Consider the following 24,587-nt stretch of genomic DNA (forward strand, 5'->3'; position numbering starts at 1 on the left):
TGAAAAACTTCATGTATAAGAAAACTTATTTATTTAACAACACTTCTTAAAGAAATTATATGTTTTAATTGTTCCTTACCTTAATAGCTATCGGCTCATTTTTTTTTGTTAATTTTAAAATGGACCCTTTCCCATTTTCCGAAAGCCTACCGTCTGAAGTGGGATAGGTGTCTGTTCAAAGTCACATCAATACCGCAAAATTGGAGAAAAATTCACGCTCAACCGCTGATCCGAAAATTTTGAAATGTTTACAGTAGAATATAAACATGACTGAGAACACACAGTATTTTTTCATTAAAATTGGCGAGGTTCCGCGACAAAAAAAAATCGAATAACCATAGAATACAGTGCTTAATAACTAGAAAAGAGCGACTTGCTCCTGGGTCTTCTAGCCCCACTCTCCCTAATCTTAACAAAAACATCTTATCTCGAGGCAAATTTTGTGTTCCTTTTTTTTAAAAGCCTAGCGGAGATTTAAAATATGGAAAAATAAAGAAGTGGAGGCTCAATAACAAATAACGCGCCAACTATGCCAAGTCTCCCCTACGAAAAATAATTCATTTTTTTTACGAAAACTTGAACGAAATCCAAAATTCATTTTTAGGACCGCCGCAAAAATAACATTTTCTTATAACGTTGCATCGCGCGTTCCCAAACTTTCGATAGGTTGTATGAAAAGAAGTTTAAACGAAGCACTGGTAAAAAGTAGGCCTACACTTATTTTTTTTTATCTATTGCACAACAGCAACAGTCAAATGGCTGTCATAAACATGTTTAAAAAGGTTTTTTATTTTATTTTTGAACATTAGAACCCATCCAAGATAACCCTGCTATATAAAATCGGCAGATAACCACACATGGGATTTTAGGTCTGAAATGACTATAAATTGATGCGCATCGCCCACTATTAAAGGCAGTTGAATCAGAAGAAACAGATTAAAATGGTCCGTTCATTCTCTTTTCTTGTGTTTTTAATTTTGGGTTGCTGGATAATTTGTTTTTCCAGTTATGTTAATGCTCAATCACAGTCAGTCCAGTCAGTCAAATCGTCCCAGTCATCATTCAGTTCGAAGCAATCATCCGGACAGCCAGTCCAAACATCCCAGTCATCATTTGCGTCAGTCAAGACATCAGGTCAATCATCAGTCCAGTCATCAAAGCAATCATCAGGTCAGTCATCAGGCCAGTTAGGCAAATCGTCCCAGTCATCATTCAGTTCGAAGCAATCATCCGGACAGCCAGTCCAAACATCCCAGTCATCATTTGCGTCAGTCAAGACATCAGGTCAATCATCAGTCCAGTCATCATACCAATCATCAGGTCAGTCATCAGGCCAGTTAGGCAAATCATCAACTCATTCAAAAAAATCAAGGAAATCCTCAGGCAAGTCATCAGACCAGTCAATCCAGATACCAGGCGAGTATGCCAACCAGGCCAGATCATCCAAACAAGTCCATTCATCAGGCAAGACAGTAAAGTCATCAGCCCAGTCCTCAGTCCGGCAAGCTCAGTCATCAAACAAGTCAGTCCAGTCCCTTATTAAAACAACCAAATCATCTAAGTCATCAGGTCAGTCAATCCAGTCATCAGGTCAGTCAATCCAGTCATCAGGCCAGTCAATCCAGTCATCAGACTGTTTAATCCAAACAACAGGCGGGAATGCCCATCAACACCAAGAACTATCAGGCCAGTCAGGCAAGGTATCAGGACAATTCACCCATTCGTCAGGCCAGGTAGTCCAGTCATCAGGTCAGTCACAACAGGCAGCTGGCCAATATGTTTATTCATCAGGCCAGAACGCACATAGATACCATTCATCAGGGCATTTAAGCCAATCAGGTCAGGTATCAGGCCATAGGTCAAGCCATTCAGGTCAGACAGTCCTGCAAACAGGACAGTTAGCCAAACAGTATGACCAGTCGTCAGGTCAATCATCAGGCCAGTTAGTCCATCAAACAGGGCAGATATCTGCAGGTCAGGCATCAGGGCAGTTTGCCCAGTCATCTGGATATGTATCTGGACAGTATACCCAGTTATCTGGCCAATCCGACCGGTCATCAGGTCAGTCCGTAGAATTAGCAGGCCAATATGTCCCGTCATCAGGCCAAGCAACAGGCCAGTTTGCCCAGTCATCAGGCCAGTTCACCAGAGAATCAGGCCTTGCAACAGGCCAGCATGCCCAGTCATCCGGATATGTATCTAGACAGTATGCCCAGTTATCTGGCCAATCAGACCGGTCATCAGGACAGTCCGTACAAATAACAGGCCAATATGTCCCGTCATCAGGCCAGTTTGTTCAGTCATCAGGCCAGGCAACAGGCCAGTTTGACCAGTCATCAGGCCAGTTTGCCCAGTCATCAGGCCAAAGAACAGGCCAGTTTGCCCAGTCATCAGGCCTTGCATTAGGCCAAAATGCCCAGTCATCCGGATATGTATCTGGACAGTATGTTCAGTTATCTGGCCAATCAGACCGGTCATCAGGCCAATCCGAAGATATAACAGGCCAATATATCCCGTCATCAGGCCAGTTTGTCCAGTCATCAGGCCAGGCAACAGGCCAGTTTGACCAGTCATCAGGCCAGTTTGCCCAGTCATCAGGCCAAAGAACAGGCCAGTTTGCCCAGTCATCAGGCCTTGCATTAGGCCAAAATGCCCAGTCATCCGGATATGTATCTGGACAGTATGCCCAGTTATCTGGCCAATCAGACAGGTCATCAGGCCAATCCGTACAAATAACAGGCCAATATGTCCCTTCATCGGTTCAAGCAACAGGCCAGTTTGCACAGTCATCAGGCCAGGCAACAGACCAGTTTGCCCAGTCATCAGGCCAAAGAACAGGCCAGTTTTCCCAGTCATCAGGCCTTGCATTAGGCCAAAATGCCCAGTCATCCGGATATGTATCTGGACAGTATGCACAGTTATCTGGCCAATCAGACCGGTCATCAGGCCAATCCGTACAAATAACAGGCCAATATGTCCCGTCATCAGGCCAGTTTGTCCAGTCATCAGGCCAGGCAACAGGCCAGTTTGCCCAGTCATCAGGCCAGGCAACAGGCCAGTTTGTCCAGTCATCAGGCCAAAGAACAGGCCAGTTTGCCCAGTCATCAGGCCTTGCATTAGGCCAAAATGCCCAGTCATCCGGATATGTATCTGGACAGTATGCCCAGTTATCTGGCCAATCAGACAGGTCATCAGGCCAGATTGCCCAGTCATCAGGCCAAGCAACAAGTCAATATGTTTCGTCATCAGGCCAGGCAACAGGTCAGTTTGCCCAGTCATCAGGCCAAAGAACAGGCCAGTTTGCCCAGTCATCAGGCCAGGCAACAGGCCAGTTTGCTCAGTCATCAGGCCAAGCAACAGGCCAGTTTGCCCAGTCATCAGGCCAGGCAACAGGCCAGCTTGCCCAGTCATCAGGCCAAGCAACAGGTCAATATGTTTCGTCATCAGGCCAGGCAACAGGTCAGTTTGCCCAGTCATCAGGCCAAGGAACAGGCCAGTTTGCCCAGTCATCAGGCCAAGCAACAGGCCAGTTTGCCCAGTCATCAGGCCAAGCATCAGGCCAGTTTGCCCAGTCATCAGGCCAGGCAACAGGCCAGATTGCCCAGTCATCAGGCCAAGCAACAGGTCAATATGTCCCGTCATCAGGCCAGGCAACAGGCCAGATTGCCCAGTCATCAGGCCAGTTTGTCCAGTCATCAGGCCAAGCAACAGGCCAGATTGCCCAGTCATCAGGCCAAGCAACAGGTCAATATGTTTCGTCATCAGGCCAAGCAACAGGTCAATATGTTTCGTCATCAGGCCAGGCAACAGGTCAGTTTGCCCAGTCATCAGGCCAAGGAACAGGCCAGTTTGCCCAGTCATCAGGCCAAGCACCAGGCCAGTTTGCCCAGTCATCAGGCCAAGCACCAGGCCAGTTTGCCCAGTCATCAGGCCAAGCAATAGTACAGCTTGCCCAGTCATCAGGCCAAGCAACAGGTCAATATGTCCCGTCATCAGGCCAGGCAACAGGCCAGTTTGCCCAGTCATCTGGCCAAGCACCAGGCCAGTTTGCCCAGTCATCAGGCCAGGCATCAGGCCAAGGAACAGGCCAGTTTGTCCAGTCATCAGGCCAAGCAACAGGTCAATATGTTCCGTCATCAGGCCAGGCAACAGGTCAGTTTGCCCAGTCATCAGGCCAAGGGACAGGCCAGTTTGCCCAGTCATCAGGCCAAAGAACGGGTCAATATGTTCCATCATCAGGCCAGGGATCAGGCCAGTACGCCCCGTCATCAGGCCAGTCAGGTCAGGCGCCAGGCAAGTCAACAGGAAAGAATGCCCATCGAGGCAAATTGGTCAAGCCAACCAAGTCACCAGGCAAATCAGCTGAATCTGCCAAGATGGAAGAAAAACAATTAGAATTGGAAAAGAAGCTGGATTTGTTGGATACAGACTTGAAAATTGCGAAAAATAAACATCAGCTGCTAGCTGAGGAAGTAACTAATAAAGCTACTAAAAATATGGAACTTGAAGAGCAGGTGAAGAAACTAAAACTTCAACTCACAAAAAGTGTAAGTTTCATTTCAATTTAGTTTTGCCCATTTTGTCTTTCAGTTCTGTCCTAACTGTTTAATAACGATGTACTTAAAATATATTTTCGATCGAATGAAAAACATTTGTCAATTCCGACGGCAGAGCGCAAATCAACAAGAATTGCTGACGAAAGTAAATGAACTAGAGACGGCAGTGCAGGAACACGAAGAATATTCGTCTTCCCTGTCACGCCAGGACGAAGGTCAAGAAACAGAAAATGTCTGGACCAAGAGCGAATTCTACAGGACATGCGCCGATCTCCGCGCAACGGATCTTTCGATTCCATCCGGAATGCGATGGATCGATCCGGACGGCCAAGGCGTCGGCGAAAATCCAATTCACGTGTATTGCAACATGTCAACAGGTAAATTGAATTTTTGTTTTCTTCTTTGAAAAAATAAAATAAAATAAAAAATTCATTTTCTCATCCCATAAAAGGATCGACCTCAATTCTACATGATAGTGAATCTTCTATCAAAGTGAGTTACTGCGCCGAGCCCGGGTGTTATTCGCGCTCCATCATTTACCAAGCATCCATGGCACAAATAAAAGCTTTGGCCGATTTGTCTAGTGAATGCCATCAGTCGATTACAGTAAATCTCTTTCTAAATAGATATCCTGTTAATTAGTTAAAAATTTATTTAATTTTAAATGTATCTCAGTACGATTGCTTCCTTGCACCGTACAAAGTCGGCAATACCGTTTACTCCTGGTGGAACGACAGAGATGGAAATTCACAATATTTCTGGTCCGGAAATAACGCAAATGGAATATACACCTGTCAGTGCGGAATAGACGGAAATTGTGTCGATTCTTCGGTTACGTGCAACTGTGACAGTCTTGCAAAACGGCAGTTAACCGATAGCGGTAAGTTGTATTAATTTCATATCAGAAAATGGGAAACAACAATGTTGGGTCAAAACCAAAATTTATTTGTTCAGGTGCCATCAGAAACAAAAATATTTTACCAATCACTCGCCTCAATTTCGGACTAACTAAATCGCCAACTGCCTCCGGTATCCACAAGCTGGGCAGATTGACATGCTCCGGATATTCCAGACCTCGCCGAAACATTCCAGGACATTCGTTGAAACCTCCCGGACAAGTAGATGGAACTGCTATTGCAAAATTGCCAACGTCCTGTGGTGATGTAAAGAAAATGGGCTACACCCTAAGCGGTTTCTTTTTTATCAAAGGACCGAAAATGATGGAATCCGTTTACTGCAATTTCACTAAACTCTCCACAGACGCAGGTTAAATATTACATTTTTTTAATCAATTGTTGATTGTTATCAACCTAATTCTATTTGCTATTATTTTCTATTGCGTAAAGATTTCCAGAAATTTATCGGATACATTGACGGCAAATCGGCGCCAACGTATTTTTACGTTCAACGAAACAAAAAATTTGCCGAAATCAATACCCCAATTACCTTCGATTCTGAACTTGTAAACGCCGGAAATGCTGTGAGTCTGTCATCAGGAAAATTTAAGGCGCTCGTCAATGGAACCTATTTCTTCTCCTTCGCGGGAAGGGCATTTTCTCCGGCTTCATCGTCGTTGCCGCCAAATGGCCAAAGAGATTTCGGTTTGCAAGTTTCTCTGTATTTGAACGGTGAGCAAACTGGGATTGATTCGGTTCAAGATTCAACCATCGACTCTAATCAATGGAGTCCTGTGATCCTCCAGTCGACCCTTAACTTGAAAAGGGGCGATACTGTCTGGGTACAAATTTCTTACCTTTCGCCAGGAGCTTATTTGCATGGTGACAATTTCCACCACACCCAATTCACTGGTTTTATGCTGGATGAGAAAATTGTTAACTCCCTCTTAACTGCATAGACGAATTTTCGTCATACCGTAGAGAATTTAATTGGTTCTTATAATAAATGGGCAAAATTAAATTTAATAAGCTGAAGCGCATTTTTTTGTATTGTTATACAATATACATATTTAGAGAGTGTTGGTTATAACCGGTATAATAACATAACAGCCAGTTGGGTTGTGTTTTCTAATTTATTTGGACAGTTTCCAATTAGACTCCGACTTGCATATTTCTTGCATCATTATTCACAATAAAGTCTGACAGTCTCCGCAGCAGTTCACGACTCAATAGGAGTCCAAACTTTCCCAGCGGATTCCCTCCCTTCGGCGACCGATGAGAATGAATCTCAAGCTGATTTGGGCAAATCTAAAACTTTTAAATATATGAAGGCCAATTACTTTTTGGGGAAGAAAAAAGAAAAGAGACGCAGCGAAATAAAATGAAAGAAAGAATTTAATTTTTATAGCGATGACCAGCACCAACTATCCTGTATATATTATCAGTTCACCAGTCGAAATCGGCAGCAGTGCAATTTTTTTTAGAGCGGTTTAAGTATTGCCACACTGACCATAATTTGACAAGGATGAATAGACGGCGAGAAAACCGGGGAAGGAAGTATCCCCGTCTGACGTAAACCTAACCATCACTTGATTAGTCGAGGAGTTAACAACAAAAGGTGTCGGTACGGATCCCGATTTTGCCAATAAAAGTTTTGAGTGGACAGTAGTTCCATCGTAAACCTATATTTTATAGAAAATTAAATTATTGTTCACAATATGTAGTCTCAAATTATTTTAAAATCAAACTTACAGATAAGAAATCCGAGCCCTCTTGCGTCTCGAAGAACGCAAAAAGTAGCCGGACTTTTGATCCCGGTTTCACGCTGATAGTCCAGCGACAGTCCGTCAGATGAGGATAGAGCATCGGATAGTTTGGGCTTTTTATGGTCCCGCTGGTTCCTTCGTAGTAATATTTGCATTTCGATGAGGATATCTGTTTTGGGCAGCGGATACCATTTCAAATGAGAATTACACCAACACGAACAACCATTTCGTACCTTGGAAACGTTCCAGTAAAAGGTGCGGTATTCATTGATGACTTTAGGTTGTTTTAAATGGACCAACATTTTGTTGGTGATTGAGAATATGACCGCGTTGTCTTGTTCGTTAGATGGTTTGCCATCGTAAAGCACAAGACTGTCTGTACTCCATCCGTCGTAAACCTTTTTAAACACAAAAGAGTAGGCCTATGAACATTAATTGGAATAATGTATAAGAGAAAGACATTTATAGACTTGCAGTTATAGTTGGATAAATGAAATGGGATAATACAGGGGTCATCTTGGAAGTTATGAAATCAAAAGAATATTTTCTCAGTAGAAAACTGTCTTCACTGTTCCAGGATTCAATAAACCAAAAGCAGTCGTCTCTACTTGTCGCAGCAGATAAATAATTCGGAGTCGAAATAACCCCTTCGCCGTTAATATAACCACCGCAGCCTAAAGGAGAAATTAAATCTGTTAATTTCTATTTTTTTATTTTTTTGCACTTCTGAATACTGAAAAATATTTTTTTTGTCAGTACACGCACCGGGTACAAATGACTCGTCTGTGAGGTTAACCTGAAATTAAACCAATGTGAGAAAATAAAAAAAATAAATTTCTAAGATGTCGTAGTAAGAATTTTACACTTGTATAGAAAGCCTCAATTCCATAATTCGGGTCATGGTACGATGGGAATTCAACAAACAAGTCGCTGGATGATGACCGCACAGAGTACGGCTTACTTAATCCACTGTGTGATAACAGAAGAGGACTGGACGAGTAGGGGCCATCATAAACCTATAATTATGGGTCAACAAAAATATTTTCAATTGGCTCAATAATCGCGACTGTGTGTGAAATGTGTCATTACTTTGATAAAATGCTTGTCTTTATAAGTGACAAATTTATTGAAAGTCAGCCAAATTTGGTGGCCGGGTTGAACTGATATCAACACTGCCGTTTTCCGAACGGCATCAGGAACTCTGTCTGGATGAATTTCAAACGCAGGTTTAGGAAAAATCCGGGACGAAAATTTACCCGATGCATTCGTGAACTGCTGACACACATATGCGTAACCTGTATAGATAAAAAGGAACAAGAGATTAATATTTCACCTTTAATACATTTTGACTTAGTAATTCCAAAGCATATACATACTGCAATCGTAGCCTTCATCGGAACCATCCAGACAGTCGTATTTACCATCACAAACTAAATCCTTCGGTAAACATTGCTGTCCACATCGAAATCTTTCTTTGTTGCACTGATATACAAACAAAAAATTTCGTTCTTAAATTTTAAAAAGATTTTTTTTTTAAGTATTTATAGAAAGCGAAAGCGATAGTATACCTCGGTATTACAATGTTTTTCGTCCCGACCATCGTCGCACTGGACATCACTTTGGCAAATGCTGATGGATTGTATTTGTTGGCAGCGGCCATGAAATGGGCAGTAATAATGATCTTTCGGGCATCGCCAAAAATCGCTTATGTTCACCGGGTAGTTTCCTATATTAAATATAAGATTAATTACGTGCTCATGTAAAAAAAACCAAACACATGGAAATCGTTTGCCCGATTCTAAGATTGTGGCAAACTTTGAGACCGGCAGCGAAATTTCAAAAAATACATAACCTTCTTGTCCTGTAAATATTTCCCACGACGACGACGGACTATTCCAGGCCGAGTACTGAGAGCTGACATCGAGTCTGTATTTGCGACACGTATCTAAAGGCTTCCAGTCTATCGGACAGGTTTGCCTATCGGCCGGCAACTCCAGTGAAAACAGGTTTTCATTTTTCCTAAGATGCTGCAGGCAACTACGAGGAACACTAATGGTCGTAATGGCCTTTTCTTTATCTGCAATTCCATCCTTTAAAAAAATAATAATAATAATGAGGAAGAAAGTTTGAAACTTGTTCAGCCATATACAGGCAGGTAAATTCTGAACTCTGGGCTGTTTACTCGAAATATTTTCAAGTTGAAGGACGTTAACTGCGGCGCGCATCCAGAATTGTCTTCCCAATTGAAGACCAACGAATTCGATTGATGGGCCATTATAACGCTTATCAGCGGTTTCGTGCTGGATTCGTCGCTTTGCTGTTCATAATGAGTATAATAACGACAGAAGCTTTAAGGGCGATATATTAGCGTATGTCGTTAGTCACCTTAATATTGGGCGGAATGACCATTTCCGTACGCAGAGTTTTGCCGCAAAGTGACTGATAGTTTGGAATGACTTCAACGACGTAAGCGCTGCACTGGGTGAGATTTTTGGTCATGGAAAAGAAACAGGAATCCTTTTCGTCGGCCGACGGTGACTGCGGGAAAAGGACGATCGAATACGAAGCAGCATCTTTGTTTACAAGGCAGCACTTTTGAGGAATAGATAAGGCAGTTATTGCTGTCGCCTCTTCCGGCAACTTATTGTCATCACCTTCAGATGCCTGGTAAATGCGAATCCAGACACCCGAACTAAATTTGAGACAGTCCGCGGAGAGGATGGGCCATGTTATATTCAGGGACCCATTGGTCATTACGGAAGCTTTGATGTGCGCATCAGATTGATTGGCCTTTAGATCATGATCTGCGAGTGAAAATCAAAATACCGTAAATTTTATGTATACCCTATGAAGTATAGAAAATGGTAAAATGAATAATGGATATATCTTTTCCTGTTATACCTTTCGTACTGATGTCTATCAAATTTGCTAATGAACATTTGATTGCTCCCTTCAAATGTTCGACGCTTTTTCCATCCTGAGAGAAATCTGCATAAAAATAAACAATAATGCATCTCAAAATTTCATTATGAATTAATTTAATAAGTGTTACCTTTCGTTGCGTCTGAAGGGTTTTCCTCAACGGCAGCGTTTAGACCACTCCCGAAATTTTGAATACATTCTGAACGTGATAAGATTTCCCTAACCGCCTGATCCTGCTCTAACATTTTATTGACTGTTGTAAACAATTCACTTTTTTGAATTGAAAGAATCGAAACTATGGCTCGGACAGCGCTTTCAATGGTTTCCAAACGGTTCTGCAGCTGCTGATGGCATTCATCTCCCATGTCGCAAATGGGGGCTGATGTTGGTTCGTCACCAAGGTTTTCCACTGGCATTTCTGATTTAGCAATAACATTTAAGAATATGTACATACCGCACCCGTATATCCCCATGGCCATGTTAAGATACCACAGCTTTTCGGACAAATTCATGGCGAATAAAAAATATCACGCTTGAATATAGTAAAGTACAATCTACAAAACTAGCTGCTTCCAGTTGTTACTCAGCCCGATACTCATTCGTCACTAGGATTTTCTAGGACAAGAAGTGCCACAAAGAGAAAACGCAATATTTAAATGTTGATTCCAATGAAGCATATCACATTTACCAAAGTTTCAAGTTACATGTTATTGATTCGCCTATATAGAATAAGCTTTCATTCCAAAGTCCTCTAACCAGTGCGCAGACAGAAGTTCTATAAACAAATTCTAATTTTTTTAAATAATATATATTTTTTTAAAGATTTGAGGGAATTGATATATAACTCTGGGTGTAGTATATGGAAATATACAACACCCACTCACACGCAGCACATCGTACTAATTATCTAAGAGGAGAAAAGGAGCGATGGAAAGTGGAAACAAACTTTTTCTTTTTCTCTGTATTTCGTTCCACAATAAATTAATTATTTTACCAGTCGGTTAAATTCGATTTAGCGATCTGTTTCTTCTCTCTGTCTCGTAGATTTGTACTGGAATAAAAAAAAATGTTTCGAATTTGCAGCCTTTTAATAAATTATGAAATTCTAAATTATTTTTAAAAATAATAAATTAAACCATCAGTTAGATAAAACTCCCAATACTATATAGCACATGAAATCAAATGTCATGTTGAAACGGAAATATCAATGGAATTTGTCTGCTGGCGTTTCGTTCTGGTGATCAGTTCGTCAGTCTGGTGATATCGGTTCAGTTGTTCAAATAGTTCATAATCTTTCATCTTGCTTACCTTTGCGTGCATGTTATATATTTTTTGTTTCCCGGCATATTTTTGAATGTCCATCAATTTCATTGTTGAGTGATAGATTTTCTAATCTCTATGACAGGTTGTACGAAAGTAAATACTATAAGGCCAAGATTAATCTAAATGACAATGATATCGTACGTTCCTATTCACCCTATGCATCCTACGCAATCGTACGTGCTCGGATAAGAATATCGACATCTCGATCTCTATTCGTCCTTCCAAAATAGGAATACCTAACAGGTGAAACGTTTTTTTCACAACAGTTTGTATAATACACCCCACACATCTACCCACACATCTACCCACACGATAGATTAGACTTGACAGCTCACGCGCGGCAACGGCGGCAACCAAATATCGTAGGTAATAACAACATCAATCCCACGGTAAACAAAATCCTAATCTAATAAAATATTCTCAAAAAGCAAGAAGGGTGATAAGTCGAGAAATAAGTGAAATAAGTCGAGTGAAAGTGTCTTAATACAAAACTGTTATACTCCACCAACACCGAAATGAACCCGATCGTTCAGCAATGTCTTAATTGACGCCCATCCAATACAGCGAATCGGTAAGTTAAAAAAAAAGACGTCCATCACAAATTCTATTCTGCATGCTTCATATACTTACCGCTGTTTGTTTATTTGTCCTTCAGTGTGCGTGGCGAAAACCCTTGTGAAAACCTCTATACAGTGGATCAGCAGCCGGTCTAACCGACGGCAGAGTAGCTACCAGTTGATGCTTTGGTATACGACGAAATTAAAATTAAAATTTTGCCAGACCATTAGGATTTAGTTCTGCAACTGCCAACAAAGATATATCCCTCATACCTTTTGATTACTTTGTGTGTTACGGTACGAATATAATTTCTCTTTATTCTCATTCTTCATGGCAAGAAAAGGACATTTTACCTAAGTGGTGTGGACAGAGCGCTGGGCGTCGGATGGGCAACTACTGGAGGAAACGGCTGGACCTATTTTTTATCAGACAATGTGTTTCCACTTGGTACTGTAAGTGACGATGCGGTTGAATACAATAACGAAGTGAGATTTGTAATTTTTTCTTGATTTGTATGCGTTTATAATACGAGTTCTTTTAACTAAAAAATATGGTCACGATCGTCGCTAGCCAAAAAGACACTTTGGAAAAGCGATATTTATCAAGTGCCTAATATAACAGCAAACAGAGGACGCCGAAGATATTCGCCCAAATTTTCCAAAAAAATTAAAGTTCAAAAGAAGCGAATAAGTCTCTCGTGTATTTCTACGCAAGCCCAAAGTATCTCTGATTCGCTGGTGGTGTAAACTAAAGAGAAAGGAAGAAAGAATTGGGTCTTACTGGTCTGTTGGTACCAAAATAAAAATTAAAGAAAAGGATGTCTATAATAGTTCTGGATCGAGATATCGAGGGATCGAAGGGTTGCGGCCCACTCTTTTGTCAAGCAAACCTATAGGGCAAAATGAGAAAATTAAAAAAAAAAAAAATATTTTTCCCGGCTTTTCTCAGCCTTCTCAGCAAACTAGGCTAGACAGGATTTTTCCCTAAATTTGTGTATGTTTCTCGATTTCAGACGATTTCGGATAATAAGCACAATGGAGCATAAGCACAATGGCCATCATACGCATAGTAGTATATTTTACGTTTTTGTGTTTTACAGTTTGGTTTTATTTTATAGCAAAGCCAGAGATAGGCCTACCTATAGTATTGACGTAAACACTTTGTATAGGTGTATAGTGGTCAAAGGTTGGAGTGTTAGCGCGTCTAGTCTACAAGGTATTAAAATCCCAAGGTTTGTTATCAACCTAAAATTGATGCCAGAGAAAGGTTGTGTTAGAAGAAAATAAAAATTATCTATTTTGCGGTGGGGAATTATTATATTGAGTGAAATACTTAGGTATGTGCAGGTGGAAAAAGTTGTGTGCTCATCAAAGGACGCTTTTTTTAATACATTAAAAAAAATGGAGCAAAATCTTACAAAAAATTATAAATTTGGTTCATATATATATACATATGCTGTGATACTAGAAAATGCACTTGTTTCATATTTATCCGCATTTACATTATGAAATGCGTTCCGCCCCTCCCCCCCCCCCCCAAAAAAAAAAAAAAAAAAAAAAAAAATTTAATCCAGTCCAATGCAGTCGCATAGAAAAATTATCTTGGTGGGGTGCTGACCACACACATGCAGCCAAAGTGTAAAGTTTTATCTTTTTCTTTTTTTGATCCCCCATACAGATTTTTTTTTTATGGGTCAGCCACTGATAACGCGCCTATAGCCTACGAGTTATAATCCTATTTGCTGCCCGCTACTAAACAATCAGAAATGAACTTTAGGTTGAAAAGTCTTGGTATTGAGACTTCATACCGTAGGTGTATTGATTCCCACTCACAAATCACAATATACTTACCACATAATTGAATAATTCCAAAGGAAGCCGCGTAGGCTGCAGTTTAAAAAATGCGTAGGCCTATATAGCCCATCAATCATTAATCGAAATCGTAAAATGGTTTTGAGTAAATTTTCATTTTTGTTCCTCTAATGTTCGTTATTAACCTGCATAACAACAAACAAACAAAAATCAAATAATTATCAAAATGAAAGAATTAAAAAAATTGTTACTCAAAGTGAAAGTTGAGGCAACGAGTCTATCGTTGCCTGGTATATTATCAAGAACGTGGAGCACACAAAAAGAAATTAAGATTAATCAATCGTTAATTAAAAATAGAAGATTCAGTGAAGAATTGCTTTCCCTGATGATGAATAATGGAAACATCATATTTTAACGTTTCAACCTTATAGGTTAAACTCCTTCTCTTAAATTTGTTTATTTAGTTGTTTGTAATTGTATAGGCTACCTTATAGTTAAAAAAACCTACTGCTGATTTCATTGCACAACGACAAAAGCTAAATGTTTCACATCGAAACGGTTATAAACTCGTCAATACGTATATCTTATTTATTTTTGTTATTCTTGAAAGATAAGACTTGACGTAAAAGAAGCGATAACCGTACACCGGCTTCCAGCTCTAAAGTGGCTATAAATTGAAACAAATCGCCGAATATATGACCAAAGACTGGGAAAAATGAAAATGATTCGTTTCTCTATCCCCGTGTTATTAATTTTATGTTGCTGGATTGTATGTTTCTCTTTCGGTACTGTTGATGCTCAACTCAGGACGGACAAGCCAAGAGACAAGCCAGTAGGTAAGAGAGCAGGTAAGCCGGACAAACCAGTCAATCCGCTTAAGCCCGACAGAACAGGCAAGAAAGCCCAACCAGACGATGTTCAGACTAAAATAGGAGAACTTGAAAATCTGGTAAAGAAACTGAAGAATCAACTCGACAACAGTGTACGTTTCATCTCTATATCTACGTAGTTTCACCCTATTTCTTTTAACCTTTTCGTGGCTAACTAATGGATAGATTAATTGATCATTTATTTTTTGGGGAATAAAACAAAACATGCGTCTATTTCTACAACAGAATGCAAAACAACAAGATTTGTTGAAGAACGTAGCGGAATTGGAGACCAAAGTGAAAAGAATCGAAAAGGTTATACCTTCCATATTGGATCATATCGCGCGTAAAATACCAGATATTCCCATGAGTGAGATCCACAGAACGTGCGCAGAAATCCGTGCAATGGATGTTTCGATTCCATCCGGAATGCAATGGATCGATCCGGACGGACAAGGCGTCGGCGAAACTCCAATTTACGTGTACTGCGACATGACAACAGGTAAAATGAATTTGTGTTTCCTTCGCTAATTGAAACAAAAAAAGACATTCACTTTTCTTTACTTAAAAATAAGGATCGACCACAATTAAACACGATAGTCTCGCTCCTATCAACGTGGGTCACTGCGCAGGGGCCGGATGTTATTCGCGCCCCATCAAATATGAAGCGTCCATGGCACAAATAAAAGCTTTGACCGATTTGTCTAGTGAATGCCGTCAGTCGATCATAGTAAGTTTCGTTGGTACCTATCTGAATAGATATCATGTTCATAAGGGAATTCATTATAATTTTTAGTACGATTGCTTTAACGCGCCACACAAATTCCAAAATACCATGTTATCCTGGTGGAACGACAGAAATGGGAATTCACAATATTTCTGGGCCGGAAACAACGCATACGGAATTCCCACCTGTCAGTGTGGAATTGATGGGAATTGTGCTGTTTCTTCAGTCATGTGCAACTGTGACAGTCTTGGACAACAGCAGTTATCCGACAAAGGTAAATTGTTTTACTGACATCGGAAAATGATAATAGTAATGTTGGCTCAAAAACTTTTGATTTGTTCAGGTGTTATCACTAGCAAAAATATTTTACCAATCACTCGCCTTAATTTTGGTGGAACTCCATCGCCATCTTCCTCCGGTATCCACACACTGGGCAATTTGACATGCTCCGGATATTCCAGACAGCCAGAACCCTCGACAAAACCTGCAGAAATCGCTACTCCAATGCCAAAGTCATGTGGTGATCTAAAGAAAATGGGTTACACCCTGAGCGGTTTCTTTTCCATCAAAGGACATAAAATGATGGCATCCGTTTATTGTGATTTCTCCAAACTCCCTACAGATGCCGGTAAAATATTTGAATTTTTATTAATTATTTATTCAATTTAAAACTGATTTATTACGAAAAGGTTTCCAGAAATGGATTGGATACATTGACGTCAAATCGGCGCCAACGTACTTTTACGTTCAGCGAAACAAAAAATTCGACAAAGCCAACACTCCAATTACGTTCCATTCTGCGATCGCAAACGCTGGAAATGCCATGAATCTTCTAACAGGAAAATTCAAGGCACTCGTCAAGGGAACCTATTTCTTCTCCTTTTCCGGACTTGCGTTTTCTCCTGGATGCTCTAATGCTTGTTCATCTTTGATGTATCAAGTGAAAAATGATTTCGGTTTACAAGTCTCTCTTTTACTGAATGGTGAACGAATCGGGTTCGGTTCCGTTCAAGATTCGAACGCCGTCGCCAATCAATGGAGCCCTGTGACCTTCCAGTCGACCCTGATCTTACAAAAAGGCGATACTGTTTGGGTACAAATTTCTTACCTATCGTCAGGAGCGTATTTGCACGATGACAATTTCCACCACACCCATTTCACTGGTTTCATGTTGGAACAGGAAATCCTCGACTCCCTTTGAACTGTAGAAGAATTTGTGTCGTAGAGAAAATGGCATTAATTCTAATACAAAGGTCAAATGAAAGTTATTAAACTGGGGCGTTTTTCTTGTTTTGTATATAATAGCATCCAGCAATCTCGTGAAAGATAAAAATGAAATGTTGTTTGTTCACGGATGTCACGAAATGTGGCATGGTTGCCATCACTTATATTGGTTATTGCCAGCTGGTTGCTTGCTGCCTTTGCCAGACCTGTTAAAATCTTTGGATTTTTAGACAGGGTATTCGGGAAAGCCCGTTTCCCGCACTTTATGGATACTCTCCTCCCTCCAAAAAACCAAAAAATTTCGATGACGTCGTTTACCGAACGGCCCCATAGGGCTATACAACGTTTGCTATCAACAGATTCTGCTAATCAGTACGTATGTTACGATCTTACGAACCAGGGAAGTTCCGACTATAAACAGATCTCTACGTCGGTCTCCCAGTCATTTTTCAAACTAGGGAAACGCACCAGACAATTTTTGAATATCTGAATATATAACTGCTACATGAAATTGTCACATACCTAAATAAAACTCGTCATATCCAATCTCTTTGTCTGATTTCAATTAATGAATAATTATTCATTCAAAATATAAAAATTACGGGTAGCAACAACGAATAATTTAAAGGCTCATCGTCATTCTTTCATTCAAGACACGTAATGAGGTTCATGTGATTGCAAGGGTCGCTGATATGTGGGAACGTCTGATTCTATATGAATGGTAACAGCTGTATACATGATGGTATACTAACATAATAACAGCCAGTTATTGTATTGTTGTGTTCCCGATTTATTGGGGTAGTCTCAAACAAGATAGTCCTCCGCCTTGCATTACAGCCCTGGATAATTCACAATATAGTGCTCATAACCATCGGTTACGTAATAAAAGTAAATTTGTCTTGCTGTGTTTTGGAATGTCTGTCGGGACTTCCATCTAAAAGGCCTACATCGAAACTCTAGTGAACAGAATACGTGGACGTTTTGCTTTTTTACTGGTTGCGAATTTTGCGATTACATGCGATTAAATGATTTTAAAAAATAAAAAAATTGGACAAATAATATATTTTTTTTTCATCGTCGAATTCCTTGTCGTCCTGTTGCAGCCCACCTGTTTTCCACCCAGACGCCCATAAAGTGCAGAGCAAAGTTTTATCTTGTTATCTTGTTTTTAAAAAATTCCACATAGCCACACATTTAATTGTTATATATATATGGGGTCCATAGGCTTATCGACGATTCCGAGTTATAATCCTATAAGCTGTTACAGCGGCTGTGAAACAATCAGAAATAAGCATAAAGTTTATGAACTTTATGTACTTATCGACTTCATACATGTACTGTAGCCTGTAGGTTTATTCTCATCTACAGTTTTCTTATCACATACTTGCGTAATCTCAAAGGAGGCCGTAGATTGCACACTACTCAAAGCCAAAGTTAAAACTGTCTTTAGTAGATTGAAAAATATGCAGCAAATTCTAAACCAACACCAATTGGATAATAAATAATAATATCAATCATTAATTTTAAAAAATAGGTTTCAACATGTGGTTATAATCTTCGTCTAGTTTCGTCAAATATTTTGTGTTGATGTTTCTGAAGATTTTTAACGTTAAAACAAACCTCATGGACATTGCACAACGGCAATAGCTATAAATGTTCAGATAGAAACGTTTAAAGCTTAAAGTATGTTTTATTACATGTATAATCCATTTAAGATAAAAACCTGACATAAAAACGGGCAAGAATCATACTCCGGATCCAACGCTCGGCTCTGAAATGGCTATATATTGAAACACCAAATTGTGACCAGAGCCAGTTAGATTAAGACGGAAAGAATGAAAATGATTCGTTTCTCTATCCCCGTGTTATTAATTTTATGTTGCTCTATTATTTGTTTTTCTTTCGGTACTGTTGATGCTCAAGGCGACTCAGGCAAGACGGCCAAGTCAGAAGTCAAGACGGAGAAGCCAGGAGACAAGCAAGTAGGTAAGACAGCAGGTAAGCCAGGAGACAAGTCGGCCAATAAACTAGGCCTAGTCAACAAGCCGCGTAAGCCCAACAAAATCAAGAAAGCCGAGCCAGCTAAGTCGACCAAGCCAGACGATGTTCAGACTAAAATTGGAGAACTTGAAAATCTGGTAAAGAAACTGAAGAATCAACTCGACAACAGTGTACGTTTAATCTCTATATACTTAGCTTCACCCTTTTTCTTTTAACCTTTTCGTGGCTAACTATAATGGATAGATTAATTTGATCATTTATTTTTTGGGGAATAAAACAAAACATGCGTCTATTTCTACAACAGAATGCAAAACAACAAGATTTGTTGAAGAACGTAGCGGAACTGGAGACCAAAGTGAAAACACTCGAAAAGATTTTACCTTCCATATTTGATCAGATCGCGCGTAAAATACCAGATATTCCCATGGGTGAGATCCGCAGAACGTGCGCAGAAATCCGTGCAATGGATGTTTCGATTCCATCCGGAATGCAATGGATCGATCCGGACGGACAAGGCGTCGGCGAAACTCCAATTTACGTGTACTGCGACATGACAACAGGTAAAATGAATTTGTGTTTCCTTCGCTAATTGAAACAAAAAAAGACATTCACTTTTCTTTACTTAAAAATAAGGATCGACCACAATTAAACACGATAGTCTCGCTCCTATCAACGTGGATCACTGCGCAGGGGCCGGATGTTATTCGCGTTCCATCAAATATGAAGCGTCCATGGCACAAATAAAAGCTTTGACCGATTTGTCTAGTGAATGCCGTCAGTCGATCACAGTAAGTTTCGTTGGTATCTGAATACCGTAGCTATCCTGTTAAGGGAATTTATCATAATTTTTAATGTATCCCAGTACGATTGCTTCAACGCGCCGCACAAATTGGAAAATACCATGTACTCCTGGTGGAACGACAGAAATGGGAATTCACAATATTTCTGGGCCGGAAACAACGCATATGGAATTCCCACCTGTCAGTGTGGAATTGATGGGAATTGTGCCGTTTCTTCAGTCATGTGCAACTGTGACAGTCTCGCACAACGGCAGTTATCCGACAAAGGTAAATCAGTCATGTCATCAGAAAATTTTAAAAATAATATGTCTCAAAAACATTTTGATTCGTTCAGGTGTTATCACTGACAAAAATATTTTACCAATCACTCGCCTTCATTTTGGTCGAACTCAATCGCAATCTTCCTCCGGTATCCACACACTGGGCAATTTGACATGCTCCGGATATTCCAGACAGCCAGAACCCTCGACAAAACCTGCAGAAATCGCTACTCCAATGCCAACGTCCTGTGATGATCTAAAGGATATGGGTTACACCCTGAGCGGTTTCTTTTCCATCAAAGGACATAAAATGATGGAATCTGTTTATTGTGATTTCACCGATTTTTTCAAGATCCCGGTAAAATATTTGTTTTGCATTAATTATTTATTCAATTTAAAACTGATTTATTACGAAAAGGTTTCGAGAAATTTATTGGATACATTGACGTCAAATCGGTGCCAACATATTTTTACGTTCAGAGAAACCAAAAATTCAACAAGCCCAACACCCCAATTACGTTTGATTTTGAGCAAGTAAACGTCGGAAAGGCCATGAACCCATCAGGAAAATTCAAGGCATCCGTCAAGGGAACTTATTTCTTCTCCTTCGCGGGACTGGCGTTTTTTCCTGCTTGCTCTGATTCTTGCTTATCATCGTATAGTGTGAAAAATGAATTCGGTTTACAAGTCTCTCTTTTTTTGAACGGCAATCGAATTGGACTCGCGTCGGTTCAAGATTCCATTTTCGTCTCCGCTAATCAATGGAGCCCTGTGACCCTCCAGTCGACTCTAAACTTACAAAAAGGAGATACAGTCTGGTTAGAAATTTCTTACCTTTCGTCAGGAGCGTATTTGCACGATGACAATTTCCACCACACCCATTTCACTGGTTTCATGTTGGAGGAGGAAATCGTCGACTCCCTTTGAACTGTAAATGAATTTGTGTAGTAAAGAAATTTAATTGTTTTTTAGAAATAAACAAAATGAAGTTAGGTTGAAATGCATTTTTTCTACATACAGTTGTACATAATTGAATACCATCTCGAGAGGATGAGAATGTTTCAGGGGTTTTGTGTTTAATACTGGGTAATACTTAACGTATCTATTACCGTAATAGATACGTTTATCACGTAGACCCAAACTTCGTATTGGGTTAGCTAAAAAAATCTCTTTCGGAGGTTTGGTAGTCAGTTCAGAGAACTTAACCAAATTAGACTGAAATGGTTCAACTTTTGTGGCAATCGAGACTATATTTAATCTGTCCGCTTGGTTAACTTTACTCAGTGGTCAACATTTTATTTTTAAAAGGATCGGGAACTAGTTTGATGTAGGGAATATGGAAGTTTCTACTTCGGTCTTCAAACATTTCATCCACATGTAGTCGACTAGTCGAGAAAGGCGATTATAAAGAAACGAAATTACATTGTATTATAACGGAGAACGCAGCTACAACGGACGCCTTTATAATAACGTTTTTATGACACTATAATGTGATACACCCACTTCAATCGCTGTCAGCCACATCGCTGGACTCTGGTTCACTTTCCATTTCTTCTTCCTCGCTTTCTTCTTTTTCAACCTTTTTCTTGTCAGTCTTCTTGCTGGAGCCCTTGGACTTCTTCTTGGCGCCTTCAGACGCTGAGGAGGATTCTTCGTCGGTGCTGATGTATTCCTTACTTTTGAAGTCGCCAGGAGATTTAACTGGAGTTGTTTTAGCAGCTTTGGTTGGCGTTTTAGTTGGCGTTTTGGTTGACGACTTGCTAGAGGACTTGGACGACTTGGCGGCTTTCTCCTCTTTGTCCTTGCTTTTGGAAGAACTGCTAGCAACTGCCGATCCTCCTCCAGACGCAGTATATTCTTTCATAGCCTTATCATAGGCCTCTTTAGCAACTTTAGCTTTGGCTTCCCATATAGATCGATCTTCAACCTTCTGCCACATTTCGCCACCTTTTTTCATCAGATCTGTGACACTTATGCCAGGGTTATCTTTTTTAATCTGTTCGCGTGAGTCGTTCAACCACAGCATGTACGACGACTGTGGTCGTTTGGGCCTGTTTGCATCCTTATCCTTCTTGGATTTGTGCGATCTGGGAGTTTTAGGGGCCTACAACAAAATTAATAAACGATAAAAACTTTAATTCTGAAATTATTGGCAAATTGAAAGATGATATTACCGCCGATTTCGAGCTACTGGATTTCTTGGGTTCCTTTTCCTTTTTCTCCTTCTCCTCTTTTTTGTCCTTCTTTTTCTTCTTTTTGGACGAGGAATCGGAATCACTGCCAGAACCACTGCCAGCCTTGGCAGCACTACTAGCCTTCGCAGCACTACTAGCCTTGGCTCCACCTGATGCGTCGGATGCTTCCGAGTCGGTCGTAGCCACATTGGAGTCGTATTCTTCTGCTACGTCACTTTCCTCACCAGGTTTGAAGTCTTCGTCATTTTCATCAGAATCTCCACCCGAATCGTCACCTGCAACTGGCACATGTTAGTGGAAAGGCTTTTGTTTCGTTAAGCAAGGAAAACGTACCAACTGCGTCACGCTGTTTGCCTTCAGCCTTGACACGAGCCAAATATGCGTCGGGCGCTTCCTCTTCGTCCGAATCGCCAAAATCATCCCCATGAGCGGACTTGTCCTATTACGTACAACAAAAACTGATTAGTACAAACACTATCAATGGGTTGCTAGATCTTACGGATCGGCCAGTATTTTTGACGCGGAGCTTCTTGTTGTTTACGAAATCGTACAAGCGGTTATATTCCTCCTTTTCAATGCTACTGAAGGTGTGAACAACCCCATTTTTGGTCTCAACTTCGAAGTCAAAAGAACGGGTACTTCCTCCGCCACGAGCAAAGTTAACACTTGCAATTTCTTCGAATCTGTGCGAAGGAAGAATAAATTAAAAAATATGCAAACAAAAATTTCAGGGAAACGAATTCTACCGAATGTGAATAGGAGGTTTATGAACGTAAATAAAACCACGTTCTAGCGGATACAAGTATCCGGCTGCTGCTTTGTAGGAACATCCAACAGCGGGGGTTCCAGAATGGCTATAAATAATTAAAAAAGAAGGAAACTGTGAAATCAGTCTAGAACACTTGAAATGAAAATATAAAATTTTACCCAGTAAAATTTCCAGGTATAGTGACCTTTCGGTTAACCATGGCCTTCATGACGGTACTCATAACTTCATAAGTTGGACCATTACAATCACGAGAAAGTCGGCCTTCAAACTTTTCTTTCAATTCCTCCCTGTTAGGACAAACGTTTTTTGATGACGTGTTGAAAATGTTGAATTATTCAAAATTACTCACTCTGATAATGGTATTTCAAAAGATGTCTCCTCATCTTTGTTAAAGAGAAGGACCAAAAAGTGGTAACGCGTCTGACCTTGCTTAATAGGTGGATCAAGGCTTACCTGAATTACACAATAAAAATATGTAGATTAATGATGATTCTTTTCTTAATTTCTTTTTCAGAGATGTGTAACTTACTACAAAGAAAATTTGCCGACCATCTTTGTGCGGAAGTAAAAACAGGCGAAGTACAGTAGAGGCTGGAATCTTGTAGTCAAATGTCTTACCATGAAGTTGAAAGAATGATTGGAAAACTTTGATGTCATAGCGACCTCTGTCAAGGATAAAAACTAAATGAGCAAATGTTTTAAGTACAAATGATAGAAAATACCTTGGTGTGAGGCACTGAACTTCTCTGAAGATGGCAATTGCATCACCAGTAGCACTGATGACACTTGCTTTAGGCATCACCTGCTTCTGGAATGCTTCAACAGCATCATCTCCACCTTGATCATTGGACTGAATGAAGAGACGCATCTCCATCAGACTGACTGATGCATCATCATTCTAGTTTTAGAGAAAATAAAGCAGTAGGTAAGATGTCTGCAGCATTGTTTGTCATAATAGTACCCACCTGATGGAATTCTAAGGTGACTTCATTTTTCCCTGTTGTGCATTGGGACACATTGCTTAGAGGAATCTCAAAGGCAGTATGGTTTCCAACTTCAAAAGACATAGTTGAACCACTGAACTCAGCACGGCCCCAATTCCATCCTTTGACACTCAGCTCTTTCTCCAGCATGTCTTTTTTGTAGGTTTGAGTAAAAAACTTTGCCAGCTTGTCTTGATCCTAGACAAAACCAAATTAATAGGAAATTGAAAATAAAAAAGCTTTCAAATGTTAAAAAATTACTTACTGAATCTTTAAATCCACCATAGCGATGAAGTGCTCCGGTTCTGAGAAATACACGTAGTCCCCAAGCACCAGCTAGTCGCTGCCAGTTAACCAATTCAATGTCAGAAGAACTTATCTGTTCAACTTTACCCGTTTTGGAATTCTTGAACACGATACTCTGATCCGTTAGTTTTAGACGGCCTGGAGTCTAGAAGAAAAAATTTTGTCAATAGAAGAAGATTCACGTGCAGCCGATATGACAATTTAGCGAGCCTCTTACCATTGAGCCTTTAATTTCAGCTGAAACATCAGAGAACTCTAAAAAATCCATCACACAACGAAAAAATTGTAATCCCGATTGGCGAAATGAATAAAAATCCAACTAGACGAGCTGGAAAGCAAGAGAATAATCGTAACAATGTAAAACACCAGCAGTCGGTTATTTTACTTCGCGCCGAGCGGAGAAGTATAAGGAATGGCCATAAAGCGTTGCCAGTGAAACTCGTTTGGGCAACGCTAGATTTTAAAGATATTTGATACCGTATTTGAACATTTGAAATAAATCATAGTTTAATAGAAAAATTATTTTTAAGTAGAAATTTAAACTGGGGAAGAGGATTTTTCGTTGATTGGATTGGATAGGATTTCAGGATTGTGGAATGTGGATTCTACAATGTTGAGACT

The 24,587-nt window shown here is 40.1% G+C and overlaps 5 protein-coding genes and 1 long non-coding RNA gene across 33 annotated transcripts; 4 read left to right on the forward strand and 2 right to left on the reverse strand.

The window, feature by feature from the left end:
• The first annotated feature begins 898 nt into the window (after positions 1-898).
• On the forward strand, positions 899-6,478 carry LOC124204034 (filaggrin-2-like). Of its 23 annotated transcripts, none has more exons than XM_046601030.1 (8): positions 899-3,897; positions 3,964-4,062; positions 4,108-4,547; positions 4,672-4,933; positions 5,008-5,162; positions 5,232-5,436; positions 5,511-5,822; positions 5,903-6,478. In XM_046601030.1, exons 1-8 carry the CDS (start codon positions 942-944, stop codon positions 6,409-6,411), a joined length of 4,938 nt encoding a protein of 1,645 aa, XP_046456986.1. In that variant the 5' UTR covers positions 899-941; the 3' UTR covers positions 6,412-6,478. The 23 variants fall into 23 exon arrangements, with proteins under 23 accessions (XP_046456986.1, XP_046456987.1, XP_046456991.1 ...); XM_046601031.1 differs by having other exon boundaries at positions 899-3,624; positions 3,712-3,765; positions 3,799-4,547; XM_046601035.1 differs by having other exon boundaries at positions 899-3,624; positions 3,712-3,744; positions 3,844-4,547.
• Positions 6,479-6,513: 35 nt separating this feature from the next.
• On the reverse strand, positions 6,514-10,757 carry LOC124204036. Of its 3 annotated transcripts, none has more exons than XM_046601042.1 (15): positions 10,271-10,757; positions 10,120-10,206; positions 9,609-10,022; positions 9,401-9,537; positions 9,071-9,308; positions 8,787-8,944; positions 8,595-8,700; positions 8,308-8,513; positions 8,082-8,234; positions 7,984-8,014; positions 7,693-7,892; positions 7,452-7,616; positions 7,205-7,387; positions 6,963-7,134; positions 6,514-6,766 (listed from the first exon to the last, which is right to left on the reverse strand). In XM_046601042.1, the coding sequence occupies exons 1-15, from the start codon at positions 10,650-10,652 to the stop codon at positions 6,741-6,743; spliced, it is 2,658 nt and encodes an 885-aa protein (XP_046456998.1). In that variant the 5' UTR covers positions 10,653-10,757; the 3' UTR covers positions 6,514-6,740. The 3 variants fall into 3 exon arrangements, with proteins under 3 accessions (XP_046456998.1, XP_046456999.1, XP_046456997.1); XM_046601043.1 differs by having other exon boundaries at positions 6,514-6,760; positions 9,401-9,535; positions 9,604-10,022; XM_046601041.1 differs by having other exon boundaries at positions 9,401-9,535; positions 9,604-10,022.
• A 724-nt stretch (positions 10,758-11,481) lies between these two features.
• LOC124204193 lies at positions 11,482-12,530 on the forward strand. Of its 3 annotated transcripts, none has more exons than XR_006878776.1 (3): positions 11,482-11,829; positions 11,892-12,034; positions 12,119-12,530. It is a non-coding gene; the product is annotated as an uncharacterized LOC124204193 (long non-coding RNA). The 3 variants fall into 3 exon arrangements; XR_006878777.1 differs by having other exon boundaries at positions 11,484-11,829; positions 11,896-12,034; XR_006878775.1 differs by lacking the exon at positions 11,482-11,829 and having other exon boundaries at positions 11,836-12,034.
• Positions 12,531-14,515: 1,985 nt separating this feature from the next.
• On the forward strand, positions 14,516-16,692 carry LOC124205819. Its single transcript, XM_046603337.1, has 6 exons — positions 14,516-14,814; positions 14,948-15,203; positions 15,277-15,431; positions 15,498-15,702; positions 15,772-16,056; positions 16,118-16,692. Exons 1-6 carry the CDS (start codon positions 14,548-14,550, stop codon positions 16,627-16,629), a joined length of 1,680 nt encoding a protein of 559 aa, XP_046459293.1. The 5' UTR covers positions 14,516-14,547; the 3' UTR covers positions 16,630-16,692.
• Positions 16,693-18,444: 1,752 nt separating this feature from the next.
• On the forward strand, positions 18,445-20,706 carry LOC124205820. Its single transcript, XM_046603338.1, has 6 exons — positions 18,445-18,823; positions 18,958-19,213; positions 19,287-19,441; positions 19,516-19,720; positions 19,788-20,071; positions 20,132-20,706. Exons 1-6 carry the CDS (start codon positions 18,488-18,490, stop codon positions 20,249-20,251), a joined length of 1,356 nt encoding a protein of 451 aa, XP_046459294.1. The 5' UTR covers positions 18,445-18,487; the 3' UTR covers positions 20,252-20,706.
• A 409-nt stretch (positions 20,707-21,115) lies between these two features.
• Positions 21,116-24,406, reverse strand: LOC124205816 (FACT complex subunit Ssrp1-like). 2 transcript variants are annotated; one of them, XM_046603333.1, is made up of 12 exons: positions 24,184-24,406; positions 23,926-24,111; positions 23,643-23,858; positions 23,400-23,575; positions 23,207-23,342; positions 23,027-23,130; positions 22,836-22,964; positions 22,655-22,762; positions 22,408-22,591; positions 22,242-22,347; positions 21,888-22,183; positions 21,116-21,817 (listed from the first exon to the last, which is right to left on the reverse strand). In XM_046603333.1, the coding sequence occupies exons 1-12, from the start codon at positions 24,232-24,234 to the stop codon at positions 21,218-21,220; spliced, it is 2,292 nt and encodes a 763-aa protein (XP_046459289.1). In that variant the 5' UTR covers positions 24,235-24,406; the 3' UTR covers positions 21,116-21,217. The 2 variants fall into 2 exon arrangements, with proteins under 2 accessions (XP_046459289.1, XP_046459287.1); XM_046603331.1 differs by having other exon boundaries at positions 21,888-22,189; positions 24,184-24,402.
• Between the last annotated feature and the right edge of the window lie 181 nt (positions 24,407-24,587).

Source organism: Daphnia pulex, chromosome 10 (assembly GCF_021134715.1).
Source record: "Daphnia pulex isolate KAP4 chromosome 10, ASM2113471v1".
Classification (NCBI taxonomy): domain Eukaryota; kingdom Metazoa; phylum Arthropoda; class Branchiopoda; order Diplostraca; family Daphniidae; genus Daphnia; species Daphnia pulex.

Coding starts and splice junctions, on each gene's coding strand:
- LOC124204034 (XM_046601016.1), top strand. CDS start 942: ATGGTCCGTTCATTCTCTTTTCTTGTGTTTTTAATTTTGGGTTGCTGG. Junction 4,548..4,671: donor AACTTCAACTCACAAAAAGT/GTAAGTTTCATT, acceptor TTCCGACGGCAG/AGCGCAAATCAACAAGAATT. Junction 5,823..5,902: donor TAAACTCTCCACAGACGCAG/GTTAAATATTAC, acceptor TATTGCGTAAAG/ATTTCCAGAAATTTATCGGA.
- LOC124204036 (XM_046601041.1), bottom strand. CDS start 10,652: ATGAATTTGTCCGAAAAGCTGTGGTATCTTAACATGGCCATGGGGATA. Junction 10,207..10,270: donor CCCTTCAGACGCAACGAAAG/GTAACACTTATT, acceptor ATTTTTATGCAG/ATTTCTCTCAGGATGGAAAA. Junction 8,514..8,594: donor CGATGAAGGCTACGATTGCA/GTATGTATATGC, acceptor TTATCTATACAG/GTTACGCATATGTGTGTCAG.
- LOC124205819 (XM_046603337.1), top strand. CDS start 14,548: ATGAAAATGATTCGTTTCTCTATCCCCGTGTTATTAATTTTATGTTGC. Junction 15,432..15,497: donor AATGCCGTCAGTCGATCATA/GTAAGTTTCGTT, acceptor TATAATTTTTAG/TACGATTGCTTTAACGCGCC. Junction 15,703..15,771: donor ACAGCAGTTATCCGACAAAG/GTAAATTGTTTT, acceptor TGATTTGTTCAG/GTGTTATCACTAGCAAAAAT.
- LOC124205820 (XM_046603338.1), top strand. CDS start 18,488: ATGAAAATGATTCGTTTCTCTATCCCCGTGTTATTAATTTTATGTTGC. Junction 19,214..19,286: donor GTACTGCGACATGACAACAG/GTAAAATGAATT, acceptor CTTAAAAATAAG/GATCGACCACAATTAAACAC. Junction 20,072..20,131: donor CCGATTTTTTCAAGATCCCG/GTAAAATATTTG, acceptor TATTACGAAAAG/GTTTCGAGAAATTTATTGGA.
- LOC124205816 (XM_046603331.1), bottom strand. CDS start 24,234: ATGGATTTTTTAGAGTTCTCTGATGTTTCAGCTGAAATTAAAGGCTCA. Junction 23,859..23,925: donor ATGGTGGATTTAAAGATTCA/GTAAGTAATTTT, acceptor GGTTTTGTCTAG/GATCAAGACAAGCTGGCAAA. Junction 23,576..23,642: donor TCACCTTAGAATTCCATCAG/GTGGGTACTATT, acceptor CTCTAAAACTAG/AATGATGATGCATCAGTCAG.